Below are 24,482 nucleotides of genomic sequence, written 5' to 3'. Positions count from 1 at the left end.
CGAGCACATCACCACGATGGGTGACCAAAGTTTGCAAATCAGGATGGTGCTGACAGCAAAAGGAACGGTCCCCCTTCTTTCTTCCTCCACTGCACCATCTGGGAACCCCAGCAGCTGACTCTTCCCCCATCCTGAGGAGTGGTTAAAATGGCCTAAGGAGATTGGATTTGATTTGATTTTTACCTCGGTACCAAAGGAAGGGAAAACGATGGCATTCACATCCTGTGATGTGCTTTCTTGGCTGAGCTTTGCCAGTCTGGTGCGAAAAGAAAATGGTGTGGGTTCAAAAAGAAAAATGCTCTTTTTGTTTCAGTTTGAAACAAACAAACAAAAAATACCCCCCAAAACTCAGAGAAAAATCCTTCTTAACCCTCTTTGCTCCACTGGAAAATAGGGATTAAGTCTTAACTTTCACCTTTGGGTCCTTTGTGTTTGAAAGTCTGTTTCTGAGTTGACCCCATCCCCATCCCATCCCCATCCCATCCCCATCCCATCCCCATCCCATCCCCATCCCATCCCATCCCATCCCATCCCATCCCATCCCATCCCATCCCATCCCATCCCATCCCATCCCATCCCATCCCATCCCATTTTCCCATGCAATGACTTGCTCTGACGTTTTCATGCCCACCTTTAGTGCGATCCGTATGTGAAGATTTCAGTGGGAAAGAAATCCATAAACGACCAAGAAAATTACCTCCCCTCTACGCTGGAGCCTGTCTTTGGAAAGTAAGTTCTGGTTCTGCGTGGATTCCATGAGGTTTCTATGTCATTTTGAGGGAATAGAGCTGGGCTCTAGCCAGAGCTTCCCATGCCCTTCCATGCTCTTGGCTCCCAGTCTGACCCACCAAGCAACTTGATGTCATTTTTTGCCCCGTGGTAGTTTGGATAACAGGCAAAAAATAAGGTTGATTTCAGAATAAGGGTATTCCTCAGGGATGGAAGGCACCACGGGGAGCGGGCAAAGCCTGGTGGTCGGCCTCCACGTGCCCATAGGGTCTCCTTGGAGAGCTGGGATGTTGTGTAGGGCGTTGTGTTTCAGGACTATGGTTCATAGAATCACGGAACGGCCTGGGTTGAAAAGGCCCACAATGCTCATCTCGTTCCAACCCCCTGCTGTGTGCAGGGTCGCCAACCAGCAGCCCAGGCTGCCCAGAGCCACATCCAGCCTGGCCTTGAATGCCTCCAGGCCCTACGGTGCGTGAGGTCCAGCTGGTTGCCTCGGGGTCTCATCGGCTCAGGCTGTCAGTGCTGTTTCTCCTTCCCCCCCCAAAAAAAGAGGGAGAAAGCGAGGGACACCAAAGGCAGTGATGGAGCAAAAAGGATAAGGATGGCAGTGGGGATCCTGGTGACGGCTTGGAGGGCTCCATGGGTAGGCAGGTTATCTCCTCCTCTTTGACTGAGCAGAGAGGGCAGCTCTGTTTTCCCAGGGGGCAGAGGGGGGCACGTCCCCTGTTGCAGCAGCTGGCTCCCGGCCATGGGCCGTCTAGACGGCGGCCTCACCTCCCACTCGGCCTTTACAGCGCGGTGTAACAGTGAGGTCCTGGCTGCTGGCGGCTGTTAAACCTCCCGTTTCACGAGCTTTTCCCCTGGCTGCCTTCCAGCTCTTGTTAATTACTTTCTGCTGACCCCCAGCTCCTTCTGGCGCTCTTAATTGGTGGCATAATCGCTCACTTCCCCTCCTTAAAGGCTGCTGTGGGTTGGCTGGGGGCTGCAAGTGGAGGATCCTGGTGATGCTGGGTGAGACCCGAGCTGTCCTGTCACCCTGTGTCCTTCCCCATCTCTAATACCCGTGGCCAATGGCTCTGTCTGCATTGGATGCCATGCTTTGTTAGGGCCTTGGTACCTCGTTTCTTTTCACCCCGTATTTGAAGAGGGAGAGGAAGGTTTGCTGTATGTTATGTTGGAACGTAGACTGGTGTAGTGATGGCAGAGGAGACAGCACAAAATACAGTGCTTGGGACCAACAGAAGAGGGTGAGGAGGCTTTGGGGATGGCCCATCCCATGCTGACATCACACTTGGCCCCTTATTTCAGATCTATGCCCTCTGGGCTCAAAGAGCAGATGGTTTTCCAAAGCTGTCATGTCTCCCCTTTCTCACCCCATGGCGACGAGGGCTCCCAGTGCCTGCTGTTCTCCCCTGGTTGTTGCAGTGGCTGCACCAATCAGCAGATGGAGAAGCTAAGGAAGGCCACAGTTTGCTCAGAGTTGCTTGGTGGCATCTCCAACAGCAAAGCCAGTGCAGCGCAGCACCAGTGGGGTTATAAAGTCAGCTAGGTGGGAAAAGGCCTTCAAGATCAAGTCCAGCCATCGAGCCGACCCATGGGGCAAAGATGTGCAGTGGTGGCACCTTTTTGGTGGGGCAGTGCGTAGGGTTTGGTTCAGCAGCGTGACCCCCATCCCATGGACATGCATGGTCTGATTTTTGGGTGGTGGTGCTGCGTGGAGCCAGGATTTGGACTTGATGATCCTTACGGGTCCTTTCCCACTCGAGATATTCTGTGGTTCTCTGGTTTCTCTGTTTCCGTTGTACAGGATGTTTGAGTTGAGCTGCACTCTGCCCCTGGAGAAGGACCTGAAGGTCACACTCTATGACTACGACCTCCTGTCCAAGGATGAGAAGATCGGGGAGACCGTCATCGACCTGGAGAATCGGTTCCTGTCGAAATATGGGGCGCGCTGTGGGCTTCCCCAGACCTACTGCATGTGGGTATCTCTGCAGGCTGCGGATCTCCACAGCTGCTGCTGAGGCTCTGTGGTACCGAGGTGGCCCTGGGGCATTTCCTCAGCCCTTGGGGTGATGGGCGCCCCGGTTTCAGCGGGGTTGGGTCTGGTGGCTGCTGGGGCACTCAGCTGACACTGGTGGGACGCACAGCCCCTCTCACCAATGGGCCCCTTGTTGAGTTTGGGGGTTCTTTGCCCCGTGCTGAACTGCTGTTTTCTCCTCTTTGGTTCCAGCTCTGGGCCCAACCAGTGGCGAGACCAGCTCCGTCCCTCCCAACTGCTCCACCTCTTCTCCCTGCAGCACCACTACAAGGCTCCCACCTACACGTCCGACCGGCTCATCTTCCGGGAGCAGGAGTACATCCTCTCCGAGCTGGGTATGGGGCTGCTGTGGGGCTGTGGGTGGATTCCCTTCGCCCAGAGCAGGGGGCGGTGCGGGGGGTTGGGAATGCACCCAAGGGTTGAACCCAAACCTCCCATTTTTTCACCCAGAGGGTGGTGACGCACTGAACAGGTTGCCCAAGGAGGTGTGGATGCCCCATCCCTGCAGGCATTCAAGGCCAGGCTGGATGTGGCTCTGGGCAGCCTGGGCTGCTGGTTGGCGACCCTGCACATAGCAGGGGGTTGGAACTGGATGAGCACTGTGGTACTTTTCAACTCAGGCCATTGTATGATCCTATGATCCACCATAACCACAGCCTCACCCTTCCCTTGTGGGGCTGGGAGCGTCCTGCCCTTGGTGGCAAGCTCTAGCCCATGTTCTCCCATCGCAGCCCATGTGATTTGGGGCTGGGGTCGCTAGGGGGAGACAATGTCACACGCGATGGCAGCGCACTGCAGCTCACACCTTGGAGGAGATGTCACCCAATGCAGCAGGGACGTTCTTTTGGTTTACCCCAAACCCCCAGTAACGTGAACGCCTGAAATCCCCCAAACATCCACTGGTGCCCATCCGATGGGTTCCGGAGGCAGAAGGAAGGGCTGGTTGGGCTCGGGGTGGAGGTGGGACCCCCCGGCCGGGCCCAGGAGCTGCACTTCGGGCAGCACAGCCCAGGGCTGATGCCCACCTGCGCCCTGGGATTGGGGCACAGATCTGTAACGCCGGTGTGGGAGGAAGCCAGGGCTCCTTCAGAGCCTTCTGTTACGTGAGAGGCTTTCGGAGAGGGCTGGGGAGGTGTTAAGCGAGCGGGGTCTTCCCCCCTCTCCCAGCCCCTGCCTTTCACCTTCCTCTGCTTTAATGGCAATCAGTTCAAAAAAACAGAACAAAGTCTGATGCTTGACCTCGAGGAGATCTGGAAACCAGCTGTGTGCGCGGAGCGGTGTCAGATCTGAACCTGGCGGTATAAAGTGAAGCTATTAAACACGAGAGCATGGATTTTACAAGCCCTGCAGCCGAACCATTATTCCATAACCCCCACATTTGTTGTTTTCTGAGAGGGGCTTTTTCTTCTCCTGCACACACACACGCACACACACACACACACACATGCACACGCACGCCAGGTTTCCACTGCTTGGGAAATGGCCCATCTGTCTGGAGTTAACCACTTCAAGGTCTCGCCAAGAAAGGAGCTGGGATACATCACCTGAAGGCTGTGGAGCTGCAATAGTATTTATGGAACGCATTTCATTTCAAAGGTCCTCAGAGGTGCACGGCCCTGAAGCGCCGTGGCTGTGAGCAGCCGTCCTGGTGAGGTCCTACAGCTGTCCCGGTATGGCCATGGGGACCAGGACCCACCATCCTCTCCGTTCTGACTGCCACCCCAAACCCAGCAGGGGAGGACGTTGCACGGAGCTCATCCCACTGCGCTCCTCTCTGCCCAGCCAAAGTTCTTGGCTGCTTTTAGTTCGTAGAGCCGTGGAGTTGGGAATGATTCCATCCATCCATCTGTTGGGTCCAACCGTCACCCAACGCTACGCATCCACCATTGCACCACGTCCTTCAGTGCCACATCCTCGTGTCCTGCAGGGATGGGGACTCCCCCACCCCCTCTCTGGCATGGTGTTTCTGTGCCCAAGAGCCCTATCCGTGCAGAAATCCCTCCTGATGGCCAACCTACCCGACTGTAGGAAGGCAGCTGAGCCTTCCCTCTCTCTTGGAGGGCTTTAAGCATGCAATGGGCAACGTCTGCTGGTGATGAGCAACGTGGGTTGGACTGGGAGTTACGAGGAGGAAAGGAAACAGAGGGATGGAGATGGGGTGGTGGATACACGCGGGGTTATGGCTGTGGGGGCTGTGGTGTAACCTCAGCTGCTGTGATTCTGGGGGGGGTTGAACCGTTGGAAGCACCGCAAGCTGAACCAAACCCCAGATCCTGCGGTCCTTGCAGTGTTTGCAAAGGGAGGGATAGTGCTGCTTGCTCCCCTGGCGTAACACTGCTCTTGGTTTGCTCTTGGCAGAGGATGGGAAACCCCCCAACCCTCACCTGGGGCCGGCAGAGGAGCGGCTGGCCCTGCATGCACTGCGGAAACAAGGGCTGGTGCCGGAGCACGTGGAGACCCGGCCCCTCTACAGCCCCCTGCAGCCAGAGATCGAGCAGGTGAGCTGTGCTGTGGGCTGGGAGGTGTCTGGGAGCATCCTCTGCTTCCTACCCAGTGCTGGGGCAGCCTCAAGTTCCTCTGGGATGGTAAGGATCCTGCAGGCTCCTTTGGCAGTGCAGTGGGAACGAGACCTCAGAGGTATGACGCGTTGGTGCCATTGTAGAGTGGCTGTTTTTAGCCAAACCAAAAGCCAAGTGGACTTCTGTCCAACATCAGTCAGAAGTCGGGTATCTGTACTTAGCCCAGCCCCTGTCACTAACATGCATTTATGTTTTTATGCATTTGGATCACAAAATGCACAACCGTTCGTCCTCATCTCTCTTCTGTGTTCCAGCTGCGCTGCAAAGCTGGTTTATGCAGCCAGTTCTGCAGATCCGCCTTCTTTGGTTCATTTTTAACCAGTCCAGTGTGGGAGAGGGAAGCTGCCAGCAGGCATAAATGCCCTGGCAACTGCTCTAACACTTTTCCACCTTAATTCACCCGCTGAAATTCATGATTAGAGGCAGGAGGTGGCTGCTGTCAGCTGGCCAATGGGTCTGTGCTGTCCTTACAGCTGCCACGTGCTATGGTCATGTTGGGGCAGCCATGGGGACAAAGAATCACTGAATCACTGAATCATTAATGTTGGACGTCCAACCATCAACCCATCCCCCCCATGCCAGCTCACAGAGTCGTTAAGGTCATCAAGAGAGCTTTAAGATGATCAAGTCCAACCATCACGCCCACCCATATAATCGTAGGTCATTAAGGTTGGGAAAGACCTCTTAAGGCCATCATGTCCAGCCATCAACCCATCCCTACCATGCCCACTCATACAGTCACAGAATCAGAATCGTTAAGGTTTGGGGAGACCTCTGAGATCATCAGGTCCAGCCATCATGGATTAGATGATCCAGACGCCCACCTTTTGGTGAGGGTGTTTCCTCCGTGTCTCACACCCGTTGAGATTTCATCTGTGTTTCTGCTGCTCTCTCCCCAGAAAGGGCAGAGTGAGATCCTGTTCCCTTTGTCCCATCCTCCATCCAATGGTCAGAAACCCATAGGGCAGCTGCTGTGACACAGGAAGATCGGCGAACTGCTTGTGTTTCCTACACCTCCCATGGACCTGGCCTTCAGTCAGCTCTCAGTAGAGATCTTCAGCCGTGGAGAGCAAACCTAGAGTGCAGCTTCACTAGTCCAGAATGGCCTCTGATGCATCTCAGGCCATTAATACATACCCAAGGATCACTAAAATAATCCTCCAAAATGACCTTTGATGCATCTCAGGCCATTGATGCATACCCAAGGATCACTAAAATAATCCTCCAGAATGACCTCTGATGCATCTCAGGCCATTGATGCATAGCCAAGGATCACTAAAATAATCCTCCAGAATGACCTCTGATGCATCTCAGGCCATTGATGCATAGCCAAGGATCACTGAAATAATCCTCATGCAGTACTCAATGACCCTTTTCTGGTAGAGAAACCGTAGTTTCAGTGAGGAAACCAGGGAGCACTTGGTATTTCCTGCAGCCACTGCTCAGTCATGCTGAGGAGTGAAGCTTACCCAGTCAGGAGGCTCACCAGACTTCACCTCTTTTCTTTCCAGGGAAAGCTACAGATGTGGGTGGACCTGTTCCCGAAATCCTTGGGTCAGCCTGGCCCCCCTTTCAACATCACACCACGCAAAGCCAAGAGGTGAGCGGTCTTCCCTTCCCGGTTGGTGCGGTCCATTGGCGCAGCGTTGGCTTTGTGTTCCCTATCAGTGTGGTGGTGGCTCCTGCACCTTCTCCTCGTGGGGGGAAGAGTTGGGGACTTGGAGATGTCAGGTTAAGCAGCTGAGCAGCACAGCCAGGCCGTTGGGAGGGCTTTAAACTGAGGTTCCCACCTTTCTCATCTCAATCCCACGTCCAGGTTCTACTTGCGCTGCATCATCTGGAACACCAGGGACGTCATCCTCGATGACCTCAGCATCACTGGGGAGAAGATGAGTGACATCTATGTCAAAGGGTGAGCCTCCTCACTGCTGTGTCTTCTGGGTACCTTGGCCTGGAAGCTCAAATATGGCAGCAAAGGGGTTGACACGGCCATGTGACACGGTGCGGTGTGTGCCCCATGGGATGAAGGGGCTCCTCCAGCACTTGGATGCTCGTGATGGTTGTGTATGGAAGGATGAGATTTGGGGAAGCAGCCTTGCTGTCAGGGCATGGATCTGCCCATCCCCCTCCCGGGACAGCCCTAGGGATGTTCCATGTACGTAGGTTGGCTTCATTGCAGAGCTGATATATATATATGTATTTGGAATTCCCCTTTTTTTACCTTGAAACACACAAAAATGTGGCAACCAGCAGCAACTCCTCTGGCACATTCCCTTCTCTGCCTGACTCCATTTATGTTTTATCTCGTGTAAAATGGTGCAATCCCAGCCAAGGGACTCACTTATTTTGCGCATTCTTTGGATTTAGGCACAGGAAGAGGTAGGATTTTGAAACAGACTGTAAATCCCTTTTTTACAATCCTAATTTTCCTCCTGTAAATCCAGAATGCGAGCTGCTTACCTGGAATTCACATCAAGCGTGTTGTTATCAGCTCCAGCCACGCTCCCCGTGCACCTCGGGGCTTGGGAGCTCTTGGAGAGGGTTACGGCAAGGCGAGAGCATGCGGTGCCTGGTGGGGTCCCTCACCCCTCCTGACCCATTTGCTCTTGCTGTGCTGCAAATGAGTTAAAAAATCTTGCTTGGCTTCCTAAAGTCTTTCCCCATATGGCTGCACCGTTCCTGTTACTGGATACAGCCTTCGTGTTCAGATGCAGCACTTGGGGACGCGGTCATTGGGCACGGTGGGGTGGTTGGGGTTGGGCTTGGGGATCTTAGAAGTCTTTTCAAACCCTAATGATGCTGTGGTTGTCTGAGTGCACATGGTGGTCATGGGTTGGTGATCCTGGAGGTCCACTCCAACCCTAATGATTCTGTGACTGTGTGAGTGGGCATGGTGGCCATGGGTTGGTGGTTGGACTTGATCTTAGAGGTCCTTTCCTTCCTTTATGATTCTATGATAATATGTAGGTTGTCGACAGCCACTTAGGGAGGGAAAAGGAATAGGTGCTTTGGTACTGTGTAAGAAGCCACCTGCCTTTTATTTTAGTTAAGTGAAGGTGTTATTTATTGATAGTCTGAAAAGGTCTCAGCCATCGTTGCTTTCATAGGTGGGGGATGCTTTTGTATGGCTTTCATAGTCCAATTTCCAGTAGAGCTTTCCTTCACCACGTGGATGGACCTGGAGGATTGCGTGGGAGGTGGGAGGCTCTCACTCATCTTCCTGGGATGTTTCAAGATACTGGGAGACAAAAGCAGCCTTGCTTTGAGCAGGTTGGGTAGAAGCTTCTGGAACCCTCTTCCAGCCAACCACCACTAATGTGATTGATGTGGTATCATTTGGCATCTTTAAAGCTTGTCTTCCTGCCTTCCTGAGTAATGGGATGGCCTCGGTCCTCTGAGAGCTTATAAGTGAAGTAAAGAGTAGAGGTGGCACTTAGGGTCACAGTGGGGATGGATTGATGGTTGGAGTAGATGATATTAGTGGTATTTTCCAACCTTAATGGTTTTGTGAAGTGTGCTGAGCTCAGTGGGAGAATCCCACGAGCGGATGTGTTGTCTTGTTTTGGTTTTTTGTTGGTTGCTGAAGACTGGAAACTCTTGGAGGAGGAAGGAGGGCAGAATGAGAACCTGACGCTTTCAAAACTCACCGCTGGAAAACTGCAGTGGTGGTGGGACGCTTTCCATTTGTCCGTGGATGGGTTGAGGACCGGGGGGGGGGTGGAACGGGGCTGCTGGGACCACCCTGGGCACAGCAAGGTGAGGCCGTACAGTCATAGAATATCCCAGGTTGGAAGGGGCCCATAAGGATCATGGAGTCCAACTCCTGTGAGGATTTCATGAGGAAGGGCTCCTTGGTCATTTGGGATCTCCAGGGAGTCATTCCCAAGAAGCTGATAGAGAATAGAGGAAAAAAAATGGGCCTTCATTTCTTTATTGTGTCACCTCCATTAAGAGTACTGGTGTTAGTGTGTTGGGGTGGCTACAAAGGGGAAAGGAGCTCTCACCAATGCAGATTAGAAGCTAAAGTTGGAAAAGACCTCCAGGATCCCCCACGTCCGACCCCAACCCACCCCACCATGTCCCCAAATGCCACATCTCCACGGTTCTGGAACACCTCCTGGCACAGAGATCCCACCACATCAGGCCCTGTGTTTGCGTTTTGCAGCTGGCTGGTTGGCCACGAGGAGAACAAGCAGAAGACAGACGTGCACTACAGGTCGATGGGAGGAGAAGGCAACTTCAACTGGAGGTTCATCTTCCCCTTCGACTATCTCCCTGCCGAGCAGATGTGTTGCATTGCAAAGAAGGTGAGTGTCTCTGTGCTGACGTTTGTGCCTTCTCTGGGCTGATCTGCCTGACCAAATGCAAGCCAGTGGCCAACAGGTTATTGTTTGTGTAGAGGAGAGTGCCTGCGCCGTGTGCTTTGGTTGTTTTGCCTCTATGCGTAGAGGAACACCACATTTGTTGGGTCAGAATATTGTATGGAGAGACCAATCCCCCCCCTCTGGCATAGAGGCAGCAGAGCGTTGGTGCAGCAGTGTCAAAGTGCTCTGAGTTGTGTGGGGCCTCAGCAGTGGGGCTGCTCTGCAGATGGAGGTGATGTTCCCATGGGATGGTTGGATGGTGCCTACCCAAGCGTGTGCCTACCCAACCACATGGCTAGTGCCTACCCAACCATGTGCCTACTACCCAACCCTGGCTCTGTCCTGGTCTCCAGCACTGCAGAATGGGCATTGCTCTGTGTGAGCTGGGAGTTGGACTAGATGACCATTAAAGGTCCCTTCCAACTCAAACGATTCTATGGTAACTTCACAAAAAGGCTAAAGAAGGGGAAAAGAAAGGAGCAGCATCCTGAAGGGATGCTTGGCAGCAGGGTGTGCAGAGGAACAGCACTTGGAATGTGCTGCTGTGCAGGGGTGGGATGGAAATCTTCGGTTTGGGTTGGAGGTGAAGATGCTCCTGGTCTGAAAAGAGAGCTGGTTCTTCAGGTGGAGATTAGAAACCGGCTGTGATTTTGGCCTCCTGGACCCTACACTGAGCATTGCTCTGGTGTTCCTTAGGTATGTCAGTGCAACGCTGTGGTCAGATGTGGGTTTGGTTGTGGCTGCCCCATCCCTGCGGGCATTCAAGGCCAGGCTGGATGTGGCTCTGGGCAGCCTGGGCTGCTGGTTGGCGACTCTGCACATAGCAGGGGGTTGGAACTGGATGAGCACTGTGGGCCTTTTCAGCCCAGGCCATTGTATGATTCTATGACTCTATGATTTTATGGGTTTGGGGTTGCAAGGAGGAAAGGGAACAGTTGGGTGGAAGGACTGGCTCTGAAGGAATGCGTTAGGGCAGGGAGTCCTCCTCGCTTACATTTCCTGCCTGGATCACCCGGAGGTTAACAGTCGTATTGCCGGGGCTGACAGCAGGGATAACCCCTATGGTCGATCTGTGACACCTCCCTGACAGCTCAGCCCCACTCCCTGCCCCACAGCCCCCCTCCCTGCCCTCCCACCACCACCTGGGATTGGTTCGGCTGTGGGGCACCCAACGGCACCTCCTCGCAGTGGGACCACCGGTGTCCCCACAGCTCACCCGGGGCACCCCCAAGCTTTTCCTCTGTGGGTCCCAGCATGGGCTGGGTTGGGAGGGGTGGAAGACGCAGGGCGAATCCCCCCCCCCCCCTCCTCGAGCCAGACGGTCCCCGCAAAGAGGCCTGGCTTCAAAATGCATTGCCGGATAGTTAAAGTGATTGACAGAATCACAGCGGTACCCATTTCACGCTTCATGTTAAACAAATCAAAAGTACAGTGTGTACTACATTCAATTATCCCCCCTTTGAAAAAGCAAAAGCCCCCTCCCCCTGTAAACCGTTTAAGAAAATACATCCCACTGTGCTGATATTGATTCTCCTCCGACCGCATGTCTGCCAACACCGTATCAGAAAATAAACAGCTTGTAAAACCTCTCTGTAAAGGAGAAAAATAATGAACGAGAAGCCGTGCTTTGTGTTTGCGGGGCGCATTCCGCTCCGGCAATTTTTTGATCTGGCCATGTGCTGTTTGAACTCCGGGTTCATTACTGCTGCTGTAAAAAAAAAACAAAAAAGCCCCGCGCTCCGAGCTTTAAACACAGGCAATGGAAAGTGGAATTGAAATCAAGATGGTCAGCTGGGCTGCTAAAAGCCACCTGCACGCGGCGCGGCTGGTGCTGCTCTGCGGGAGGAAAGCAGCCTGCATTTGCTCTCCTTTGTGTGCTGCAGTTGGGTGCGCTGTGGGGATGGGTCAACCCAACCCCGGTGGGAAACCGTGTCCAAAAGGTGTGAGGGTGGCGGTGTGCAGGGCTGGGGGAGAGCCCACCAGCCTGGGGGGACCCACGTGCTGCCTGCTGCAACCAGGCTTGGGGGGCTTCATCTCCACAGCTTCACAGCTCTGGGATTTCACAGAACCATAGGATGGCCTGGGTTGCAAAGGCCCACAGTGCTCATCCAGTTCCAACCCCTGCTATGTGCAGGGTCGCCAACCAGCAGCCCAGGCTGCCCAGAGCCACATCCAGCCTGGCCTTGAATGCCTGCAGGGATGGGGCATCCACATCGCAATGCGCCTCGAGGGAAAGCAGGAGCTGTGGGCTATGCAAGCATTGGTTCAGCTCGCAGCCGGGAGGTGTGTGCTCCCGTCCTTGCTTCTCCAAACGTTTTCACCATCTCAGGACGTTCGCCTGGCCGTATCTTCTGTTGATGCAGCAGCGATAGAAAAATGCTGCCTCTCCTTCTGAAAAAGGAGCTCACCTCCTTCTGGGCCTCAGAAAAGATCCCCACAAAAGCTCAGTGGGAGGCACGGTGTCAGGATCCCATAGGATCACGGAATCACAAAGTCATTAAGGCGGGAGAAGACCTCCGGGATCACCGACCCCGACCCCAACCCATCCCCCCATGCCCACTGACTGTGGCCCCCGGTGCCACATCACCGAATCCCCAGGGGGTACCAAGGAGCCTCTGCGCCCCGCCGGGTTTTGATGTGAAATCACGGGTACCGAGCACTGATTTTTATGAAAAGTGAGGTAATATTTCATTAGATTGAAACTTCCACTCCTCTTTGGTCTTGGAAAGCGGAAAAAAGCAATGGAAGGGTTGCTGCTTCTGAACGTGGGACGTTTTCCTCTCCTTTTTCCCATCCTTTGTTGCGCCCCCACCCGAAAGCAAAGCACACAGCGTTCATTTCGTCACTGTGCAGCTAAAATGCACCACCTTGTCTCCTTTTCGTGGGAGAAGATGTAATGAGACAAGACAGTCGTGAATAAGGTATTGCAATGGGACCAAAACCTGCAGGTGCAACGATGCAACGATCTTTATCGACGCAGCAAGGGCGGCCGCGACAACCTGTTGTGCACAAACAGCCTCTGTGATGTTCCAGCAAAGTTCCCGTGCTGATTTCTGCTTTCCAATGTGGAAAGGGATGAGCAAAACGTGGCTGAGTGGAGAGCTGGAAGTGCTGCTGCCAAGACCCAACGCTTGGCGCTCCCATGATGGCCATGGGATGGCCCAGCCCTGCCTGGAGGACAGCACATGGGGGGCTGAGAAAACAGCACTGCATGGAGTGATTCCAGAGTGTGTGCCCCCAGGCAAAGATGGTGGCTGTTGTGCTCAGCTGCTGTCCTGGTTGGGAAGGAGGCAGAAGGCCAAGTAGTGCAGGGGACGGTGCACTGGTGGGTGCTCTGCAAGTGGGGGCAGCTGCGATGTCCCCATGGGAACAGCATCCCTCTGCCCTTCAAAGGATGGCCCTACAGGAGAAGAGGGTCTCCAGTTGCTGTGGGAGCTGATGCTCTCCTGCAGGCACCAGGAGGAGGTGCACTTCCCCACCAGCCCAAAAACACAGTGCTGCTCCTTACTTTGTATTCATAGAACACAAATACAGAATGTCAGGAATTTCAGCCCTGTCAACGCTTTCCGAGCGGTATGACCCTTTTTTTTTGGTCCCGCCTCCCACGCTGAATTATTCATGACCATAAAATATTCGTCAGCCACCCTTTCGCCCCCTAAACTGCAAAACAAACCCCCCAACAATAACTCAAGCCCCCTTCCTTCCTGTGGCTTGCAAAAAGTTGGGGAATGAATTTCTTGCTGATGGTTGTTTTTATAGTGAACCTTCATAGTGAGGTTTAATCATGGAGGCAGATTTCACACTGCCTCAAAGTGAACCCATAAACTTCACCCCAGCATCGAATTCCTCCTCCAGCTCACCCGGCTCTGCTCTGCGTGTCCGAAGCTTCATGGTTCTTGAAGGATGGAGATGTCACAACCAGCCAAACCACAGTCAGAATCAGAGAGCCATAGAAGGGTTGGGTTGGAAGGGACCTTAAAGATTGTAGAGCCATGGAATGGTTGGGTTGAGTTGGGTCGGGTTGGAAGGGGCCTTAAAGATCATAGAACAATGGAGGGGTTGAGTTGGGTTGGGTTGAGTTGGGTTAGAAGAGACCATAAAGATCTTAGAAGCATAGAATGGCTTGAGTTTGAGTCGGAAGGGACCTTAAAGCCCATCCAGTTGCAACCCCTTCTGTGAGCTAATTGAGCCCACCAGATTGGACTGTGCACAGACTCATCCATCCTGCTCTTGAGCACCTCCAGTGGTGGGGTTTTTCCACCAGGGAGGCCAACACTGTACAGGGAGCCCCAGGAAGCTCAGAGCTGCCCTTTGCAGTGGAGGTGGGGTAGGGAGAAAGGAGGTTGCTGGGCCAGAGGATGGGTTTTGTTTGCTTTGAGTGCAAACAGGACGTTGGGTGTTGCAATAGGAAGGTGGAAAGGCAAAGTGCTCTATGGTTGTGTAGTCAGTCCCAGAGGATGGGAGGCTTAATTCTGTTGTGTTGTGTTGTATTGCATGGGTGATGGCCAGAGCTCCAAACCAGGGCACAGCATCCCACTCCTTTTCCTGCTCCCCACTTCTGCCCCACATTCTGCCCCAGGAAGAATGGGTCTTCCTGCAGGGAGAGCATCGAATCGCAGAATTGTTTGAGTTGGAGGGGACCTTTAAAAGCCATCTCATCCAACTCCCTGCAGTGAACAGGGACGTGGACACCTGGAACCCCTGGCACCAGGGACTTAGCACAGAGAGGCACCTGTAGGACATGTCATCCTCTCCCAAGCAGAGCACAGGTGGGGAGCCCATGTCTCCACCTCTCAGACCCCACAGGAACCCTTCTGACCCCAGAGAGGTCACCTGGCTGCAGGTACCGGGGCTCCTGGGGGCTTTCTCTGGATGATTAACAGCAGAGCAGGACCTGAGCAGTACGTGGGAAAGGGAAGAATCACCATAAGCTCTTTGCCTTTGTAGCAGTTTTAATTTAAGATGAGTTATTAGCTGGGAATACGTGGCCTTCCCCCCCCAAGCTTGAGTAAACATACGTCTTAATGCATTTCAGTGAGCAGAAGGGGAGAAATGGAAGTTTCCAGTGCCTTTATTATTTTATTTTTCTGGATTATAAAATATTTTTGAACGCATAAATAAAATGCTCCGTCGCAAAAGTGCTGGCGTGGAGTTGGAAGGGAATGGAGCTAAATTGAAATACAACCGTTCTGGGTGATCTCTTAAAGGGAAACCAGTTTCAATGGGATTTAAGTGCCTCCTTCCACCCACGCTCCCCTCGCTTGAATATTTATGTTCCTATGGAGTGTGACGCATTCCTTTCTTTTTTTTGGTCCCTTTTGGTTTTTAGTGTACATCTATATTGCACAATGCAACGCATCCCATCCCATTGAGTAGAAGCGAGGAGGGCACGGGGATCTCAGGTGATGAGGGTTGAAGTGAAGTGTCACGGTGCCAGCTCTGGGCTGATGGCACAGGGAGGCACAGGCTCTGGCTTTCCTGGCTCACTTGGCTCTCAGCTTGAGCTTGGATGTTGGATGTCATAGTAGATATGGCAGCCTGATGTAATTAGCAGCTGAGCCACTGGGATAACGCATCCAGCTCTGGCATCGATGGTCCTGAGAGCAAAAACCTGGGGGGGGTGTGCAGAAAAGGTGAATGAAGTACTGTGAGAAGTGAGGAGCTCACACATGGGAGCATTGCTGTCTCTCTTTGGAAAGGAGATCATCACCAAGGGTAACCCAAGGGGTCTCCATTGCTCTGAGGGTCGCCAGCCTCTGCCCACTTCTGCTAATCAGCCCTTTATTTTTGCCTTGTTTTCCTTTCTGGTGTGATTTTTAGGAGCATTTCTGGAGCTTGGATAAGACGGAAAACAAGATTTCACCGCAGCTGATCTTCCAGATCTGGGACAATGACAAGTTCTCCTTCGATGACTATTTGGGTAAGTCAGAAGGGGTTGGGACACGAACACCACCTGACACAGCTCTTTTTGTGCTCGCCTCATTAACAGCCATCCTCAGAAATCCGGGTTTAGGCCAAGCTAAAACAAAACAGAAGCCTACAGTAGGAAAGGCAGCAGAGCCATGCAGTGGATCATCTGTGTAGCTGGAAGCTCCAGCATTATGGGATTCTTCTTTTGGTTGGATGTTGTTCTCCTTTTTCCTTTTACCACCCCAGAAAAATGTCCAACACCAGAAGATTCGCTGAGGAAGGATGTGGTCAAGATACTGGCTTTGACTGATTACAAAGGCTGAGTGCCCAAATAACCTCTTGTGAGGTGTGCTTTCCATTTCTAGCTCTGCTCTTCATGAGTTCTCGGTCACCCTCTCCATGTCACTGCCAGTGTTGAATTCTTTGTAGCGCCATGGGCTAAAACCAATGCTAGGCTTAGAAAAATGGGGCCACGTTGAGCCTATTTGTCCAGGTCAAAGAGGTCAAGAGGTTGCCATGGGGAGCGCTTCTTCATGGGAATAGTCTTTGGGGAAGGATGGGCTGCCCAGGGAGTGGTGGGCTCACCGTCCTTGGAGGTATTCCAGAACTGTGGAGATGGGGCACTGAAGGAGGTGGTCAGGGGGCGTGGTGGGATGAGTTGGGATTGGGCCTGGGAATCCTTGAGGTCTTCTCCAATCTGAATGGTTCTGTGATCTTGTGAGCTGTTACCCTGAGGGGTCTTCCTACCGCATTCCTCCCTGCAGGCTCCATCCAGATGGATCTCAACAGGATGCCCAAGCCTGCCAAGACTGCTGAGAAGTGCTCCTTAGAGCTCATAGATGACAGCTTGTCTGCAAGCCGCTTTGTGTCCCTCTTTGAGCAGAAGACTGTCAAGGGCTGGTGGCCCTGCATTGCAGAGCAGGATGAGAAGAAGATCCTGGCAGTAAGGCCCTGGGGTGTCCTCTTCGTGCTGTCCCTTTGGGGACTCAAAGCATTGAGGGGGGGCTGAGCACGCAGAGGATGAGTCACATCTCTGCCCACTGCTACTCTGATGAGTACAAGGGATCCATTGCAGACAGATCTATCCAAACGTGAGTCTCTGGGCTCCAGTCTGGGTCAGTGGTGGCCATTTGATGGAGGTGAGGGAGGCCAAGCAGCAAATCAAGTGATCGAACGTAAGCCCTGTGGTCAGTTGTCTGAACCCAGGTACCAACTTCTGAGATGCTGTGGGGTATCTGCTGAGAGCAGGCAGAGGGCAGTGAGGGGTTGGCATAAGGTCACGCTCACTGAGCTCCTCGTGGTCACTGCTGGTAGTGACTGGGCTGCTTTTCCTTTCCCCAGTCAGTACTTAGCATCGTATGTTCATTTCTCTGCTTTTTGCTTATTGTATGCTTGTTTTTGTTTCACCCACGCAGGGAAAACTGGAAATGACTTTGGAAATCGTGGCTGAACACGAGCATGAAGAGCGGCCAGCTGGCGTGGGTCGGGATGAGCCAAACATGAACCCCAAGCTGGAGGACCCCAAGTAAGGGCATCGGGAGTGGGAAAGGAGCCACTGGGGCAGAGGGTTCTCAGGGAGAAAGTTGGAAAGTTGGGTTCATGGTGGGAGGCCTTCCATGTGGAGACGTGGCATTTGGGGACGTGGTCAGTGGGTATGGGTTGGGGTTGGAAGTGGTGGTCTTGGAGGTCTTTTCCGACCTTAATGACTCTAGGATTGGGCATGGTTGGTGGTTGGATTGATGATTTGGAGGTCTCCAACCTTGGTCAGTCTGTGATTCTGTGAGTGGGCATGGCAGCGTTGGGTTGGTGGTTGGACTTGGTGATCTTAGAGGTCTTTTCCAGCCTTAGTGATTCTCTGATTCAGCGATTCTATCTGCAAGGCTTGGTCCATGGGTGAGCTGAGATAACCCAGGACAGCTGAAAGGCTGGGGTGGAGCTCCAAGGAGCACTGACCACACAGAGGAATGGATTTCCTCTCTTTCAACGGGGCGTGTTCATGGGATTGGGCATCCGGGAAGGCTGAAAGCACCGTGAAAGTCAGAAGTGACCCCAGCTTTGTCTACAGGCGCCCAGAGACCTCCTTCCTGTGGTTCACCTCCCCGTACAAGACCCTGAAGTACATCCTGTGGCGCCGGTACAAGTGGCTGCTCATCCTGGCCATCGTGCTCTTTGTTTTGCTGCTCTTCCTTGGGATCTTCATCTACGCCTTCCCGGTACGAGGGGTTTGGGGGTGGGGGGGCATGGATAGGGCTGAGGGGTGGGGTGTGGTGGTCCTTGAAGAATGGCCTGGTGGGCCGCAATGGACCGGAAAGAGAGCACATGCATCTGCCCTCTGCTCACACCTTTGTGCCTCTGTTTCATCCCTGGAGGTGCCCATGGTGATGGACAGGGCCCTGGGCAGCGTAACCCAGCCCATGACGTGGGGTGGAAGTGGATAGGCTTTGTGGTCCTTTCCAACCCAGCCATTCTATGATCCTGTCACTGACCCTATGATTGGATGACTCATGGATTCTGTGACCGATTCTGTGGTTCATTTCGAGTCTGACGTTGCTGAGATTCATTGGTTGTTCCCACAAGGCTTTGATGTTGGAAGCGTTGAGCGTTGGTGGGAAAATCTCTAACAAAAACGCAGCCTAATTAAGGGTTCAGCCACTTAGCAGGGCTGAGCAGTGGCAAGAAATGTATGTTCTGTAATTGTTTTAAGGTGCAGGAGGGTTTATAGGGTTTATAGGCAGCCCTGTCTCTCACTGTCAAGGCTTGGAGCATGTTATCCCAGCGCAGCGTCTGAAAAGAGGTGGGGAGGGTTTTCACCTCATCAATCAAGGAAGTGGCTTTTTCTTGCTTCGCTGTCAGTTCTGCTGGCGAAACAAAGCAAAACAAATAAATAATGGAGCCCCATCATCCCCATTTGGCTCGGGATGGGGTTTTGCATCCTCCTCTGTTCCTACGGCACCGCCGTAATTCATGCTCTTGGACGCCTTCTGCCTTCCTCCTGGACTGATAAGAAAAACGACCCGCCTCTCCTTCCAGCACGTAGCAAATTCTGCTCCTTGGGTATGATTTGTGTCCTTGGGAAGGGCTGGGATGCTTCTGCTGGAGAAGCCATTCCTGAAGTGTGAAGTAGTGGGGAAGAGGAAATAACCTTACGAGAGCAGATCTGTGCTGTGTTGAGTCGTCCCAACCCATCGTGGAGAATCCCCTCTGCTGAGCAGCAGAACCCTGAGCTGTTGCGACCCAGAGCTCAGTGTTCCCCCACAGCTGTGAGCAGCTTTGCATTCATTCCAGTGGTATCGGATGAAAACAGCGTTGAGAGAGGCAGAAACTCACAAACTGTAACTATTGATTTACACTGGTTATTACTCGGGATTTTTCCCTGTTTCCTGGCTAAACGTCGTTGTATTTAATTTCGTTTTGGTCGGGTCCATTTTTTTTTAGTCATCTCTTGAAAAGGGAATGGAATTTTTCTGTCTGTGCACTTGGCCAGCTTCCCCTAGATTTTTGAGGTCACCGGTTCTGTATCGACACGGAGATTCAGTTGCCTTCCCCTTCCATCCAACAAGAAATTTGGCAGTCGTGCTGGTGCTGGTTTGCTGTGAAGGATGCCCCTGGCGTGCTGAGTGTTGGCAGGGCGCACCGTGGCATCCCTGATTAAATGCACTGAAATCCAACCCCTCCTTGCTTGCTTTCCTGCCTTGCTTGCCAGGAGCGCTGTCATAGCTCTACGTGCTGGCCATGAAGCTTTGAGGTCCCATACCACAGGTTTTCGGGTGCATCCCATCCCATTGCTCTTCAGAGCTGGTCCTTGGCTAAGCAGGAGCAGGACGAGAGGTGATGGCCTCAAGTTGTGCCAGGGCAGGGTCAGGTTGGATATTAGGAGACATTTGTTCTCCAAAAGAGTGGCAATGCGTTGGCACGGCTGCCCAAGGGGTGGTGGGGTCACCATCCCTGGAGGTGTCCCAGGACCATGGAGATGTGGCACTGAGGGCCGTGGTCAGAGGGCATGGTGGGATGGCTTGGGCTTGGGGACCTTAGAGCTCTTCTCCAACCTGAAGGATTCCATGATTCTGTGCGTGGCCGTGGCGGGGATTGGTTGGCACTTGAACTTGATGGTCTTGGAGGTGTTCTCCAACCGTGATGGTTCCATGATTCCATGAATCACGATTCAATGGATCAATGGATGTATGCCCACAGTGTGCCCTAGGAGTGAGCAGAGCCAATGCTGCGTGGGTCACCTCCCGCCCGGAAGAGCTGGGAGTCTCACCTGAAAATGAACCTGGGGCATTTCGTTGGCTTTTGGTATAAGAATATAACGTTTAAAAGCTTTCTTTCCTTTTTTTTCCCATTCCCCATATAATGATGGAGGCTTCCAACCACAGCCCCAGCTGCGTGGTGACAGCCCTGTGCTTCCAGCTGGAGCCACGGGCTCAGCAGCAGCCCTCAGAAATGGTGGTTCCCAAGAACTCCAGCTCTTTTTTGGTGGATAAACACAAGCTGATGTCTCAGTCCCGTTCACAGTCATTATTCAGGAAAGAAGGGTCGTCTCGTTCTACCAGAACGGGAGAAGCATTGAAAATCGGATCTTTTGAGGTTCTTCATCTCTTCCTGGGGGCTTTTCCACCCTGCCTCAGTGTTGGGCTCCTCAGCAGCCTTCCTTGGCCGTGCTCACAGAGCAGCTATGGAGCAGGGTGTTGCAGTGGGGGTTTCAGTGGTACCACCATAGGAGGAGGGAGCGCTGCTTCCAGCTGCACTCAGCTCTGCGTTGCAGCATCATGAAAATGTTTACTACCTTTTAAAGCTCTGTTTGCGTTCTGAGAGCCCAGCATTGCTTCCACTGCCATTAATTCTAATTACAGCTCGCTTTCTGCGCTGATTGATAATCCTGCTTGGCTTTCAACACTCGGTTAATACAAACTCGTGGCTGGACAGCAAACTCGCGACCCTCCGGAACGCAACCGTAAAAAATAGAAGCGTTTTGGAGGACAGGCTCTTGAAAGACAAATGGGTGGATAATTAATTCGAAGGTTATGTCCCACTGGAGGCTGTTCTAATGACTCCTGGTGAGCTGCCCTAACGTCGCTGGGCTGATTTATGGCATTATTAGAAATCCTCTGCTGGCAAATTGCCCCGTAATTTGCTTCACGTCGTAATTTATCGCGATGCTTTTGGGCTGGGCTTTGCTTCTCTTGTTTTTGTTTTCTCCCCTCCTCCAAAGCAGCATTGTGCTTTGTTTCCAAAGTCTTTTTAGTTTTCCTTTTTTTTTTTTTTTTTCCAAAGGAGTGATAGAACATCCTGTACCAATTAAATCCAATCTGTTTGGGAGAGCCTTCCAAACTGGCTAGTATGTGGTCACGGGTGTTTGAACCAGAGCTACTTTAAATAGAGCTCTTTCCAACCAGCCTGTCTTTGCCTGTGTTTGCACTGTGGTCTTGATAAGCAGCGTTGACACAGCTTGTTCTTTTTTACAGGGCTGTCGTCTTCTTTCAAGGAAGGAATTGCGTGTAGAATAGGCTGCAGTGCCGTGGGGGAATGTGGAGATGTGGCACTTGGGGATGTGGTTTAATGGGGATGGGTCAATGTCTGGAGCTGATGATTGTAGAGGTCTCCTCCAGCCACATTGGTTCTGTGACTATGAATGTGGTGGGGATGGGTTGGGGTTGGACTTGGGTGATCATAGAATCATAGAATGGCTTGGGTTGGATGGGACCCCAAGGATGATCAAGTTCCAACCCCATAGCCACAGGCAGGGCCACCAACCTCCGGGTCTGGCATTAGAACGGGCTACCTAGGGCCCCATCCAAGCTGGCCTTGAGCACCTCCACCACTCTCTCTGTAAAGAACTTCCCTCTGACATCCAATCTAAACCTTCCCTCCTTCACCCTCACGGAGGTCTTCTCCAACCGTAAGGGCTGCCCAGAGAGCTGTGGGTGCCCCATCCCTGGAGGTGCCCAAAGGCCGTGGATGGGCCCCTGGGCAGCCTGAGCTGGTGGAGGATGCCAGGAGTTGGATTTAATGATCTTCAGGTCCCTTCCAACCCAAACCATTCTGTGACTCTTAAAAACTGATGGAAGGGACAATCCAAGCCCACGAGTGACTCTTGCTGCTCGCTGCTGGGAAGCCTCTCCTTGAAGAAGGCAGAACCCCTTTTCCCACGTGTCCCGGGCATCCCTTGGGAGGGATACTCTTGCTTTGACCTCTGTGTGCCGCCATGCCCCAACTCACCACTTGTCTGCCTTCTTTCTCCCTCCCCCCAGAACTACGCTGCTATGAAGCTGGTGAAACCTTTCAACTGAATGCCTGGATTTCAGCAGGACGCTGCAGCCCAGGACACAGCGACGTGCCTTTCCCCAGTGCAGTGTGCCACCTGCAGCCCTCGCCTCAGGAGCAGCACGCAAACCAAACCTCCTCTGCAGCAGTTCTGATTTGGCTTCTTTGTCCTCCTTCCGATTGTTTTAATTTTGATCAGTGCTCAGGTGCAAAGCTGGGAGAGGGTTGGGGAGAAAAGGACCATTCTGTGGGCTGTCTATGGCGGTGCTCATGGGGGAGCGATGGCTGCAAGGCAGCCGCAATCTCTCAGGTCCTGAGCAGGTTTTTCTTGGCACCCTGCAGCAGCCTCCCTTTGCCTCTGCTGTGCAATGTGCATTTGTGCCTTCCTGCTTTTGGAGCCTGCTCTCCCCCCTCTGCAGCCCCATGTGCCCCCATCACCTTCCCAGCCAACGCTGCAGCAGCAGAGGGCACGGAGCAGCCCAGGAGCAACGCAGTGCAATGGAAGCTTTGCTTCTCTCCTCCCGCTGTGTGCAACCCCTGCACTGCAGCTCGGTGGCTGATCGTTTTCCTCCTTTTGCTTAAGCCAAGCAGTGCAACAGCAGAGAACAGTGCATGCTGCTGCTGTGTGCTAGCGGGGCACGCCTTTGGAAGCACAGCTGTTTGCTTTGTGCATTGCAAGCAGGGCATGGTTGGTGCACATTGTGCAGGTTTTGCACAGCCCAGAAGGTGTGAGTGGTGTTGCTGGGGCATTGCTGCTTTCTGCTCCTCCTGTCCGCGCCGCGGTCACTGATATGCACTGAGAGGGGGTTCTGCTGCTGCTCAGTGTGACATGTGGGAGGAAACAGCAGAGCAAGGTGATCCCGAGGGATCTGTTTCTCAGGACAAACAGTGCTGGCGTCAGCTCCAGCAAGGCACTTAAGCCTGTTCTTAGCAGCAGATGGGGGGAAAAGCACGCGGCTAATTGCTTTGCTGGCGGGGATGTTGTGTCAATCCCGTGCTGCTCAGTGCTGTGACAGCGCCCGGATCGCACAGGGCAGCTCTGCCACGCATGAGGACAGCACTCTGAACGTGAAGAATGTGCCCCAGAGCAGCTGCTGCTCAGGTGGGGAGCTTCCCCACCCCGGGAACCATTTGGCCAGCAAAACGCTTTGCGTTTGCCCATGTTCTCGTTTCCCCTCGTGCCCCTGTCCATTATCTAATGCTGACCTACCGACAGTTGGCCCGAGATCTGGGGATGCTGTTTCCCCTGAGGAACTGAAGGGGAATGTTGGCTTTGCACTTTCCTGGGTGAGTTACAGCATGGCCGAGCGGTGCTGATATGGTTGGTCCTCTTCCACTGCAACCCGGCGTGCCTCGCTGCCTTCCCGCATGCCTTGCAGTGCTGTGGGAAGCCAGGCCCCTTCCTTCACTTCTTGCCCCAGTTTGAAGATGAGGGGAAGTTTCCCATCTTGGTGACCCCCAGCCTGTGTCAGAAATGCGATCTCAGTGCTGAGAGCCCCAAAGCAGTGCTCCCATCCAACCATGGGTGGTTCTCATCCATCCTGTTGCTCCGACCAGAGATGAGCAACCCTACCAAAATACGCCCACCTGTCACTTCTCCAGAGCCTCCTCCATCACAAAACCCTATTTTATTCCCTAATGCTTTCCTGCAGCTCTTTCCTTGCAAACCAGAGTGGGTTGACAGTGATGGAAAGGGAAAGGTCAGCGTCCCTACATCCAATCCTCTTCTTCCCAATCCGGGCTGCAGAGCTGTGTTTCATTTGGGGGCTGTGGTGGGCAAAGGCGGTTCTGAGCACCTGCAAACATCAGCCTGGTCATGTTATCTCTCCACCAAAGCCAGCCAAGAGGCCGGACCTGTGTAAAGCCTTCTGCTCTCTATGCCTTACATATATATATATCACTGTGATTTACAAATGAAATGGCTCTGAAACCTTCTGCCTCCTGGTGTGTTCTGTTGGGCTGTCGAAGCGTTGGTCCCCACTGTGCCAAGGAGATGCTCCGGGTGGGAGAGCTCCAGGGGATCATCAGTGTCTGTGTCCCCAAATGCCTTTATTTTCCCTGGAAGGGTGCAGAGAAAAATACAGAATGGAATCAGTATAGGAGAGGATAGAATAGAATAGGATTGGATGGGATTGGATGGGATGAAATGGGATGGGATGGAATAGAAGAGAAATAATATAGCGTAGGATAGGATAGAATTAGAACAGGATAGGACAGGATAGAATAGAATGGGACAGGATAGAATAGAATGGGATAGGATAGAATAGAATTAGAATAGGATAGAATGGAATAGAACAGGATTAGGATAGGACAGAACAGAACAGAATTAGGATAGGATAGGATAGGATAGGACAGGACAGGACAGAATTTAGTATAGGATGGGATAGGATAGGACAGAATAGGATTAGAATGGGATAGGATAGAAGCCAATGCACTCATGGTGACAGCTCTGTCTGGGCACCATCTCCATAGGGTCTCCAGCAGCTGCTGTGCCCCTACCCTCAGGGTCCTGTGCCCAACAGATAAGTCCCTCCATCTGCCTCTCACTGTGGTGAAGCTGATGGCTCTCCTCTCCTTGTCTTTGCTCCCAGATCCCCA

General features: G+C 52.9%; 1 protein-coding gene across 10 annotated transcripts in view; it reads left to right on the top strand.

Moving 5' to 3' along the window:
• Nucleotides 1-23,819, top strand: part of DYSF (dysferlin) — a 61,557-nt gene extending 37,738 nt beyond the window's left edge. For all 10 annotated transcript variants that reach the window (XM_025149877.3, XM_025149872.3, XM_025149874.3 and 7 more), the window contains 12 exons: nucleotides 638-729; nucleotides 2,537-2,707; nucleotides 2,960-3,102; nucleotides 5,126-5,265; nucleotides 6,858-6,946; nucleotides 7,163-7,258; nucleotides 9,512-9,653; nucleotides 15,531-15,630; nucleotides 16,385-16,563; nucleotides 17,036-17,145; nucleotides 17,686-17,833; nucleotides 21,872-23,819. In XM_025149877.3, coding sequence (XP_025005645.2) covers nucleotides 638-729; nucleotides 2,537-2,707; nucleotides 2,960-3,102; nucleotides 5,126-5,265; nucleotides 6,858-6,946; nucleotides 7,163-7,258; nucleotides 9,512-9,653; nucleotides 15,531-15,630; nucleotides 16,385-16,563; nucleotides 17,036-17,145; nucleotides 17,686-17,833; nucleotides 21,872-21,910 — 1,449 coding nt within the window. In that variant the 3' untranslated portion in view covers nucleotides 21,911-23,819. The remainder of the gene's footprint in view (nucleotides 1-637; nucleotides 730-2,536; nucleotides 2,708-2,959; nucleotides 3,103-5,125; nucleotides 5,266-6,857; nucleotides 6,947-7,162; nucleotides 7,259-9,511; nucleotides 9,654-15,530; nucleotides 15,631-16,384; nucleotides 16,564-17,035; nucleotides 17,146-17,685; nucleotides 17,834-21,871) is intronic.
• Nucleotides 23,820-24,482: the final 663 nt, after the last annotated feature.

This window comes from Gallus gallus, chromosome 4, assembly GCF_016699485.2.
Source record: "Gallus gallus isolate bGalGal1 chromosome 4, bGalGal1.mat.broiler.GRCg7b, whole genome shotgun sequence".
Taxonomy (NCBI): Eukaryota; Metazoa; Chordata; class Aves; order Galliformes; family Phasianidae; genus Gallus; species Gallus gallus.
Note: the sequence above shows the minus strand (reverse complement) of the source record. Positions and strands in the feature narration are given on the sequence as shown.